The sequence below is a fragment of the Callithrix jacchus genome, chromosome 14 (assembly GCF_049354715.1).
Source record: "Callithrix jacchus isolate 240 chromosome 14, calJac240_pri, whole genome shotgun sequence".
NCBI classification, from domain to species: domain Eukaryota; kingdom Metazoa; phylum Chordata; class Mammalia; order Primates; family Cebidae; genus Callithrix; species Callithrix jacchus.
This window is the reverse complement of record NC_133515.1, coordinates 21,595,822-21,607,040: the sequence shown is the minus strand read 5'-3', so window position 1 is coordinate 21,607,040 and position 11,219 is coordinate 21,595,822. Positions and strand designations below refer to the sequence as shown.

General features: G+C 42.2%; 1 protein-coding gene across 2 annotated transcripts in view; it reads left to right on the top strand.

Annotated features, from left to right (window-relative positions):
- Window positions 1-2,688: 2,688 nt before the first annotated feature.
- The window catches only part of LOC128928123 (ankyrin repeat domain-containing protein 36C-like), a 44,989-nt gene continuing 36,458 nt past the window's right edge, over window positions 2,689-11,219 (top strand). The window contains exons 1-3 of one of the 2 annotated variants that reach the window (XM_078348927.1): window positions 2,689-3,110; window positions 6,075-6,189; window positions 6,357-6,530. In XM_078348927.1, coding sequence (XP_078205053.1) covers window positions 2,698-3,110; window positions 6,075-6,189; window positions 6,357-6,530 — 702 coding nt within the window. In that variant the 5' untranslated portion in view covers window positions 2,689-2,697. Of the gene's footprint in view, window positions 3,111-6,074; window positions 6,190-6,356; window positions 6,537-11,219 lie in introns of those variants that run through there. The other variant, XM_078348928.1, reaches the window with a different exon arrangement.

The window sequence follows — 11,219 nt, the reverse complement described above, 5'->3', positions numbered from 1 at the left end:
GCATGGTGGTGTTTGCCTATAGCCTTAGCTGCTTGTAAAGCTGAGGTGAGAGGAATGCTTGAGCCATAATTGTGCCACTGCACTGCAGCCTGGGCAGCAGAGTGAGACACTGTCTCAAAAAAACATGCACATTGTATATTCTTAATTAAGGATTACATGATATAACTTTTCCATCTGTTTACTTTTATTTATTGTTTTCTGTAACTATAATTATAGATGTACATTGAGGTGAAAAAGTAGGAAATAAAGGTCCAGACTACACCTCTTCCAGTTTTCCCCAATGGTGATATCTTACACGATATGCAATATACAACATCAGAAGGAGGCAATTAACATTGAAGTAATGCTTTGTGCCATCTTAACTAGGTGTATATCTGTGTCATCTCTTTGTGCGAATATAATTCTATTTCTTGTAGACTCAACATAGTTGTCTCTTGTTTTTGTTTTTTTCTCAATGTGACAAACTCTCTCTTTTAATATATGTGCTTAATTTACATTTAATGAAATTGTTGGAAATAGATGTTCAGTGCTGCAAAAAAAAAAAAAAAATAGCACTGAGACAAAGGATCTTTCAGCAATGCTTTTTGCTTCCTGGACTGCAGGAAGGGTACTCTCACTAGCCATCTTGCCACGAGAGTAACATGAACAAAGGAAAACACACAAATTTATCCCTTAGACATTTGGGGTAGTCCTTACTGCTGTGTCTGATCTCCTTGGCTGGAGCCAGACTTCACAATTGACACTAAAACCCCATTGGCTAACAACTTAAAACTTTTCTAAACAGGTAAAAGCAATGCAGAGCTGGGACAGGACTGTGAGCACATCTGGCACAGATATCTTGGTTAAAGTATAAGGACATAGAATGTACTACACACCTGTAAGTATGGCGTGTTTAACAGCTACATAGGATAGGGCTTAACAAAGTTATTAGAACACTTACTCTTTAACAAGAAAGGAGACTTTAAAAAGGAACTTTTCTACTTCCCACAGAAATTATTCACATGGTTGGAATTACTCACATGACTGCTGACTGAAGTCAGGCAGTCAGTGGGTTGGCAGTTCCATGCCAGGAACTCACCCCTCAGCCCCATGCCCGTGGCTGCAGAGTGCTCAGTGCCATGGCCCACGCTCCAGCCAACGGTCAAGGAGGAGTGGATAAGCCAGGTTGGCAGGACACTCAGCAACCCCCAGGCCATCCCGGGGGAGCTCTGCTAGCCTGCTGTGTCGCCTGCAGCGCAGCCACCACCTGTATGCCTCCCTCTAGCGGCAGTGGTCAGGCAACCCCCATCTGCCCACCCCTTTCCTCAACCAGGACCGTAACCGTGTACACTGGCGCCAGACACTGCCACCACTGTCAACCAGGCCCTGTGAAGGCAGGAAGAATGAACTGGCTGCTGAGCCACCTCTGGTTGACCATGCAGTACCCATGTCTGTGTCCCCCGGACTCCTAGTGTGTGGTAAGACAGAGCAGACCCTCCGGCTTGGCCATGATGCAATGGACTACCAGGAGACCATCCAATAGAGAAGATCCACCAACCCGCACCAGCGCCCTAGGTACAGCCTCCACCTGCACGTCCGTCACCGGCAGCAACGACTGAACAATCTCTGATATTTCACGCCCTCCCCACCCTCGCCACAGGAGCAAGGATTCCCTGACAGGACGCTGCAGTGGTGGCTGTTGGGAAGTCAGCCAAGCAGGTACATAAGAATAAAGATAGACCCTCGGCCCCATCCCCGTGGCCACGACGTGCTCGTCCCCTGGCAGCCCCTCAGCCCTATCCTAGTGGCACGCAGGCAGCAGCCACCGCAACCCCGATTGCCCTTCCTCACACGTGCCCCCATCACACAACTTGGGTGTTGCGGTGGTGAAGTCTGGCTGTAGCCCCAGTGTCACCACGAGGCTGAGAACCGGCGCTGTCTCATCCCCGTGGCTGCAGAGTGCCCAGCACCAGATTCCGTGCCCGCAATTCAGGAGCAGCTGGCCAGAGCGGCGCAGTCTGCGGGGCCCTTGGGCGTGGCCGGGCGCGGCTCTGGGAAGCCGCGTCAGCCCAAGGGCGCCGCAGCTGCAGCCGCCACCAGCACAGGGACCAGCGGTCGCCGCGGATTGGGAATCCCCCACCAGGACTACGCCACCAACTGCGTGGACCCCGGAGCCAGCTGGGCAGCGAGCGGCAAGTCAGGCAGTCAGCGGCAGGAGCGCAGGGCCTGGACTTCAGCCCCTGGTGCAGGAGGCAAACACTCTCGGCCGCGTGGGCCGCACGCTCAGCGACCAGGAGCCCCGCCGCCCCCCGCCGGAGCCCGAGCTGCAGCCGCCACCTGCAAGTGGGGCGCAGGCTGCAGTGATGGCAACCCCGGATCCCGCCCTCAGGCCTAGCGCGCATCAGCGCTGACCCTGGGACTACGCAGCGGCAAAGTCGGGCTGTGGCCCGGGCGGCTGCAACACGCGAAGGCCGCTCAGCCCTATCTCTGGGCTGCAGAGCGCCCAGCGCAGGGTGCTCCGCGTGTCGGGAGCCGGTGGAGGAGGGTAAGGGGGCGCGGGCGACAGTCAGACGGGCCCTGGGGCAGCGAGGAGCCTCGCGATCCAAGGAGCCCATCCTGAGGCCCCTCCGCAGCAACCGCCGCCTGCGCGTGGCCGGCTAGAGAGCTGTTCCCACGTTCTCCGCCTCGGGCTTGTGGGGCGGGACGGCTGAGGTGCGCATGCGCGCTGGTCCTCACGGTTCTGTTTGGCGTTTCTGCAGAGACGCGGGAGGCGCCAACCATCTGTGCGAAGGTTCGTGGCCTGAGCGCGTTGTTTGTTTTGCTTCGGAGGCGGCGATCCCCGAAGGCGAGTTAAGTATGGCTAAAGCTGGAAGCTTAAACCTACGTAATTTTTCAGTCAACAACTTGCGGCCGAAGAACCGCCAACTGTTGAGCGAAGACGATGTGGGCTGGGAGAGGCCCGTCATCCGCTGGCAGCACTTGTGGGGCGACGGCTTCTCGTGTTGCGAATACGAAATCAAATCATCTCATCTTCGAAAGATCCACAGAGCTGTCGTCCATTGTAAGCTAGAGAAACTGAAAACCATTCTGATCAGGGAAAATTGCATCAATGACAAAGACAAGAAGAACAGGTGAGGGGGTTCGGAGCTGGGGCTGCGGGAGGAGGCCTTCGGATGTGGGAGAAGTGCCCCTTCCAGGCTGGGGGTTGCGGGGTGGATGGTCTGGGGCTCGGGATATGGATTTGGGGGAGAGGGGGTGCCTGACTGGGGTGGGAGTGAGTGGAGCGGGGCCTGGGGAGTGGGGGTAAATGGGGTGGCGGGGTGGGTAGTGAGTTGGGGAATGGGAGTGGGGAGTAGGGGATGGGATGGGGGGTTGAATGGACTGAGGTGGATGGAATGAAGGCTTGGGGGTAGGGGCAAGGACTGTGTGAGGTGGGGAGATGGGGTGAAGGTTCATGGGGTAGAGGACTGGGGGTGGGGGTGAGGGTTGGGGGTGGATGGGGTGGGGGATAGGGGTGTAGGGGTGAGGGTGGGGGCGAGTCCTCTCACCAAAGGGTCTGGACTTTCTTCTTCCCTGGCCGGCTCAGCTGCACCTGGGATGTGGAAACCTCGGCAGGGGTGAGCACCCAGGCCATTTTCATGAGCAGCAAAGCAAAAACAAAACTTTAGTTGGTTTCTAATCACTCACCGTTCCCCTTCTTTATAAATCATTTTAAAGCGGGTTCGCTAATAAAATTCAGCATGTGCAGCGTTTTATTTTTAATGTACACATTTTAAAGCGTAGTGTTACATACATTATGGAAAGGTACATTATGAGAGAAATCATTTCCATAATATATCAACTTTATGGCTAAAATTATGTGGATAAAATCCAATCTTTAATTTGTATCAATGGACACCTATGTTAATATGGTTTTTACTGAGAGACCTTAGAGGGAAACTTTGAAGTGGGAAGATGGTCTATATTCTTGAATAGAAAGGCACATTTTTCTAAAGTTCTGAGCTCTTTCTGTGTTTATAAATTTTACATAATCCAAATAAACTTATCAAAGTGTTAACATTTTTGAATTACACATGCTTTTACTATTGTGATGTCATTAAGAAAACTTTGGAAATGGAGTCAAAAAAGACTTGCCTTTCTAGATAATGAAAACGTGATATTAATTTTCACAAGTTATTTACTAACAGCTGAAACAACATATCAGTCAATGGAACAGGTTAGAAAATCCAGGAATACCCCAATATATATAAGAATCTATTAGGTTGGTGCAAAAGCCATGGCAGTTTTTGCCACTATTAAAAGTAATGGCGAAAACCACATTTGTTTTTGCACCAATCTAGTAGAATTGGATAATGGTGACATTTCATATTAGTAGGAAAAGATGAATTACTCATAAATGAAGTGTCTGCTAAATATTTGGAGAAAACTAGCAAGATTTTTATATCACAGAAATAAGTTCCTTATGGAATGTAGATGAAAAATTTTAAGTGCACAAAATAAGAAAGAAAACAGAAAAAACACAAATGCTTACTTATATTGATACATGTTTATGTTCCTACAGATATCACAAGCACACATTCTGAAGGTCGATTTGGCAAAAATGAAAAAATTAAAACCTCCTGTTTATAAGAAAAAATAACAAGACAATAAGTATATATACATATTATATGAAAAAGTGATCTTCATTTTATAGAGAATTCTTCAAATCAGTAAGAGCTCTTATTTTTCCAGATATTCAAGCAACCTAGGCTGCTGAAACCAGCTCAGTTGTAGAGACCCCAACCCAGGCAGTGCTGAAGGAATTAAGAAACAGAAACAAAGATAGAGTTCAAAAGTGGGATCAGATTGGGACTGTCAGGGGGCTGACAGCATTTCCCAACTGAAAGCCCAGAGCAGCCTCTGACCCACATATTTATTCTTTGTGAACAAGTGATTATTTTTAATAAGCAGGTGCTCAGTGTTTCTTCATAGAATGAAGATAGACTAAACAGGCAGATAGTACCTGTTCATTACTAAAATAGAAATAAGTTAGAAAGCGCTCTTTGCAAGTCAGCAACAGGATAATCATTGCAAATACCTAATTTACATAACAGTCTATAAATCTAAGTATTGAAAAATATGAGCCACACCTATTCATTTGATTGATAGCCACACCTATCAATTTTTTTTAAATTGAAGTAAGAATTACTTTAAGAATTTGTTGTTTTGATAACATATCTAACATGTGTTTTATTAAAAAAAAAGAGTTTGTTGTTTTTATTTTGGTCTTCTTTTTCCATAGTACTTTATTTAGGTGCTAATTACGTGAGTAGAACTGCCTGTTCTATGTACTGTATCCCATTTAATGTAAGGCACTATGGATTGAGTGATACCACATTACTTTATATATCATTAAGAGAATGTTTAAAATGTTGCCAGTTATAATTGTAATAAATAATGAATTGTAAATGGTATTCCAGTTTCAGGAGATGTTAATATATAAGCGAATAGTAGCTTATATAAGAGAATAATGAGAACATGAACATCTGAAAATGATTGAAATGCATTGATGCTTCTAATCTTTAATACATACCTCAATGTAGATATGATTGTATCATCTTAACTAAATAAAATGTCTTTGTAAATAGTCATATTTAAAAATTATTGAGCTGTCATTTGTGTGAGGAACTGTTCTAAGTGCCATACATAGATTCTGATGGAAGCATCACAGTGTTGTTCTGTGGGATAGCTACTATTCTCTTATATATTTTCTTGATGAGGAAATTGAAGCAAAGAAAGGCTAAATTTTAGCTAAGTGACAGAGCTTAAAGTAAAATTCAGGCCCCCACGTAAACTGAATCCAAAGGCCAAGCTTTTTCTGTTAAATAGCCTGCTCTTTCATTAATATGGTGAGTATTAAGGGCTAACAAAGACTGTACTTTCTTTATAAGAAAATTAAATTTTTTTGAAGACAGAGAAATAACATGCTAATTAAGTTCTGGGATACATGTGCAGGACATGCAGGCTTGTTACATAGGTATACATGTGTGATGGTGGTTGGCTGCATCCATCACCCTGTCAATTACATGTTTTAAAAAGTCCTCTCATTCTCACAGGACTGCTCTACATTTGGCCTGTGCCACTGGCCAATCTCAAATGGTAAAACTCCTGGTAGAGAACAATTGCCAGCTTAATCTCCTCGACAGTGAATGCAGGACACCTCTGATCAAGGTATATAGAAGCCAACTCTGAGCGTGAGATGGATTTGGTTTAAGTACATAGAATAAAATGAATTTGTCTCATTGTAATACCACTATATAATTGGTTGGTAAATCCTGTGGAGTGTTCATTTTGATTTTCCAGTATTTGCAATCTTTTTCTTGGTCTAATATTGACAGGCTATACAACTTAAGCAGGTGTCTTGTGCAACTATTCTGCTGGAAAATAATGCGGATCCAAATATTATGGATTACTATGGCAGGACTGCTCTACACTATGCTGTGTATAATGAAGATACAGCCATGATAGAAAGTCTACTTTCACATGGTACAGATATTGAAAGAAGCAGCAAGGTATAGATCAACCAATGTTATTTTCAAACTACCTGAAATGCATTTATTTTAACATATAAGGATCAATTTTTCATATTTGGAATCTCAAATATTCCTTGAATGAAAATATTTTTAAATGCCTTAACTGTCTAAGATTTTACTTTAAATAGTGGAACTTTTAAAGAAGCATTACAGGGTACCGCTTTCTTTCATGCACTTATGGTAAGTAATTAGAGCAAAAAATGAATTACAATAAATTTGTAATTCATGGTAACTGAATTTGGGAAAGGTAATAGTTAAGTTTTTTTTCCACTAAATTACTCTTTTTTTCTGATTAGTGTAAAGTGACACAGGAAAGTAAAATTTGCCCTTGTAAATATGCTTTATTTTAAATTTCAAAGAAAATTAAAGCATTTCACAATAAATGTAAATCTTGCTGCTGTTGACAAGTAATGTATGTGAAGGTGATTTCATTTGAAAGTGCACTTTGGGGGGCCAAGGTGGGCAGATCACGAGGTCAGGAGTTTGAGACCAGCCTGACCAACATGGTGAAACCCCATCTCTACTAAAAATACAAAAATTAGCTGGGCGTGGTGGTGCGTGCCTGTAATCTCAGCTACTCAGGAGGCAGAGGTTGTAATGAGCCGAGATCATGCTACTGCACTCCAGCCTGGGTGACAGAGCAAGACTCTGTCTCAAAAAAAAAAAAAAAAAAATAAGTGATTCCCCTGTGGAAAGGCGGCTTAAGAGGGAAAAATGAAAAGGAGAGAATTCAGAAATACACAAGCTAATTTGGAAACTTGGTAATGAGAGAAAATACTGAGAAGAGGTTTTTGTGTGTGTGTTGTTTTCAATTTATATGTTTAGACAAGATTCTCTTTGGTTTTGGGGATAATCATTCTTATTTTGGGAAAGAGTTTGTAAGTTGTAAAATTGCCTGTGGATCAATTTTGGTAGGACTCTGAGGAAACCAGATTGGCAGTGAATAGTGGGGATGAAGTGGGACACAGTTCAGCAGAGAGCAGAACACATAAATAATGGACATTATTCAATTCTGGCAGAAACAGCCACCTAGATAAGCATCTAAACTCTACTCTCAAGTTCAGAATGTCTTTATGGGCAGGTGGGAGATAAGGAGCTTATATACCGTAAAATCAAGTTGGATTTTGAGTTTACTATTCTATTCTCTATCCCTACCCAGAAAAAGTAAATGGAGTTTTCAGTGAATGGCTCTATCTTTTGCTCTTTTTTTGGCCAAATCTCAAATGATAAAGGGGATTTGCTATGTGGATGAGAGATGAGACTGAAGTGATTATCAACTGCGTTAGTTTGAAGCTAGAATTGTGCATGACAGTAGCCTGAGGAAATTAAAAGCAAATCTATAAGTCTAGAATATCCCCTGAAGGTTTTAATATAGCAAATCTAATACAGCCTGGACATGTATGTTTTAAAACATTTCCTTGAAGCTGGGCACGGTGGTGCATCTAGCTAGAGCAACAGAGTAAGAACCGGTCTCTAGCAACAACAACAACAAGTTTCTTGAGATACTGATACACTACTGATTAAGAACCACTGTATAGATAAAAGTATAATATAAATTCCCCTATCTCAAAAACTTAAGAAATCTCCAGAAGGGTTGGAGTTTGATAGGTGCTGCTTCCTTTAAATCTCTCCTTCCCAATAATATTAGCCTTTTATCTGTCTCTACCTCTGTGGTTGGGAAGTTAGAAGGACTATTATTTGCAGTATCTTTCAGCTTAAGACCCTTTCTTTGCCACCGTCACTTATTCACTGCCATTCAGAGGGTCGTTAGGAATTTGCTATTGGATAGTGTTTTAATAAGTAGAGACTGACTCAGGATTTTGAGTCTCTTTGTTGTCATTCTGGTGATTAGGTCAATACATCATTATTAAAAGCAGGGTTCTCTCAATTGCATTAGTAATAAATTCTAAACCTTTTTTTTTTTTTTCTTTTTTTTTTTTTTAATTTTTTATTGGATTATAGGTTTTGGGGTACATGAGCAGAGCATGCAAGACAGTTGCGTAGGTACACACATGGCAGTGTGCTTTGCTTTTCTTCTCCCCTTCACCCACATTTGGCATTTCTCCCCAGGCTATCCCTACCCACCTCCCCCTCCCACTGGCCCTCCCCTTTTCCCCCCAATAGACCCCAGTGTTTAGTACTCCCCTTTCTGTGTCCATGTGTTCTCATTTTTCATCACCCACCTATGAGTGAGAATATGCGGTGTTTCATTTTCTGTTCTTGTGTCAGTTTGCTGAGGATGATGTTTTCCAGATTCATCCATGTCCCTACAAACGACACGAACTCATCATTTCTGATTGCTGCATAATATTCCATGGTGTATATGTGCCACATTTTTCCAATCCAGTCTATTATCACTGGGCATTTGGGTTGATTCCAGGTCTTTGCTATTGTAAACAGTGCTGCAATGAACATTCGTGTACATGTGTCCTTGTAGTAGAACGATTTATAGTCTTTTGGATATATACCCAGTAATGGGATTGCTGGGTCAAATGGAATTTCTATTTCTAAGGCCTTGAGGAATCGCCACACTGTCTTCCACAATGGTTGAACTAATTTACACTCCCACCAACAGTGTAAAAGTGTTCCTTTTTCTCCACATCCTCTCCAGCATCTGTTGTCTCCAGATTTTTTAATGATCGCCATTCTAACTGGCGTGAGATGGTATCTCAATGTGGTTTTGATTTGCATCTCTCTGATGACCAGTGACGATGAGCATTTTTTCATATGATTGTTGGCCTCATATATGTCTTCTTTCGTAAAGTATCTGTTCATATCCTTTGCCCACTTTTGAATGGGCTTGTTTGTTTTTTTCCTGTAAATCTGCTTGAGTTCTTTGTAAATTCTGGATATCAGCCCTTTGTCAGATGGGTAGACTGCGAAAATTTTTTCCCATTCTGTTGGTTGCCGATCTGCTCTAGTGACTGTTTCTTTGCCGTGCAGAAGCTGTGGAGTTTCATTAGGTCCCATTTGTCTATTTTGGCTTTTGTTGCCAATGCTCTTGGTGTTTTGTTCATGAAGTCCTTGCCTACTCCTATGTCCTGGATAGTTTTGCCTAGATTTCCTTCTAGGGTTTTTATGGTGCCAGGCTGGACCCCTTCCTGACACCTTACACTAAAATTAACTCCAGATGGATTAAAGACTTAAACATAAACCTTTTTTTTAAGCTGAAGGTCTATTATGGACTGACTTAGTATGTCAGGTACATAGAACAATGCATAATCAGGATAGCAGTTTTAAACACTGAAAACCATGAAGTTAGTAAGAATACGGAGAGGTATCCTTTTAATGATTTACTTTCAGCAGTCCTATAAACTAATTATCCATTTGGTGAACAATCTGGGTTTTTTTGTTTTTGTGGGTATTTTTTGAGAAGGAGTCTCGCTCTGTCTCCTGCAGGCTGGAGTGCAGTGGCATGATTCCCCAGGTTCAAGCAGTTCTCTGCCTCAGCCTCCCAAGTAGCTGGGATTGTAGGCACCCACCACCATGCTCAGCTAATTTTTGTATTTTTCGGAGAGAAGGGGTTTCACCATGTTGCCCAGGCTGGTCTCGAACTCCTGACCTCGTGATCCACCGGCCTTGGCCTCTCAAAGTGCTGGGATTATAGGCGTGAGCCATTGCACCTGGCTAATCTGGGAAAAGTAAACAAATTATAAATGAATGAATGTTGTAAGAGTGCTTGAAGTGGTTATTATGACTTTTAATACTAATTTTTATTGCATTCTTGAGTCTGTTTTAGAAAAAAAAATCTGAAACAAAAGAAAAGAAGTATTTTGCATGAAAATACTTGCTTTATGCACAACCACTTAGAGACATATCCATAGCAAATATAAAAATACAAGGTCTATAGTCTAAATGTGGCCCATAGACATGTTTAGTTTGCCTCTATAAATTGTGTCAACATGTAAGGTTTGGGAGACTGTACACAGATCTGGATTCCCGGCTTCTCTTAAAGAATCTAGTCTGGTGTCCCTTGAGCCCATCTCACTGTTCAGGATGCTATCCAGCGGTTGCCCCTTTCTATGAGGCATGTGGTCTTCATTTTGCTGCTGTGCCTACTTAGGTACTTCAGCTCCTCAGGTCATCTCCCTTGCCTCTGTAAGGATGACTTTGCAAGCCCTGTTTTATAGTATATTTTAGTAAATATTTCAAGGTTTTCAAGATATTTTATATTTATTCAAATATGTAGTCTATATTTTATATAAATTCTTTAGTAATGGGGTTGAATTTTGAATTTAGACAGTGTTTTATAAACTATTTTTCTTATATATACTGTAAATAATCATCTTCCCATTAGAATGCATGTAAGCTTTTTCAGGTTTATCAATGGTATAGTTGCATAGGTTATGCATATTGCCAACAATATTATATCTTTCTCTTCAGCATTGTCTCCTAAAAATGCAGGTAATTTAGTGATTTTTATTATGCTATAAATAATTCATATAGGCAATTATTAGAGCTTTAATTGATAAGCCATTGTATTTTTATTTCTGATTTATATTTTATGTAAAATAAAAAAGTTTTAAGTAACAATATGGAAACTAGAATACAAATAAATGTTAAAACGAGTTATGTACCAGGGTCCTAAGACTATAATTACATAATCATTTGCACCAGGGTCCTGAGATTGTAATTGAGAATAACATTTCACACAGAGCTTTCTCACAG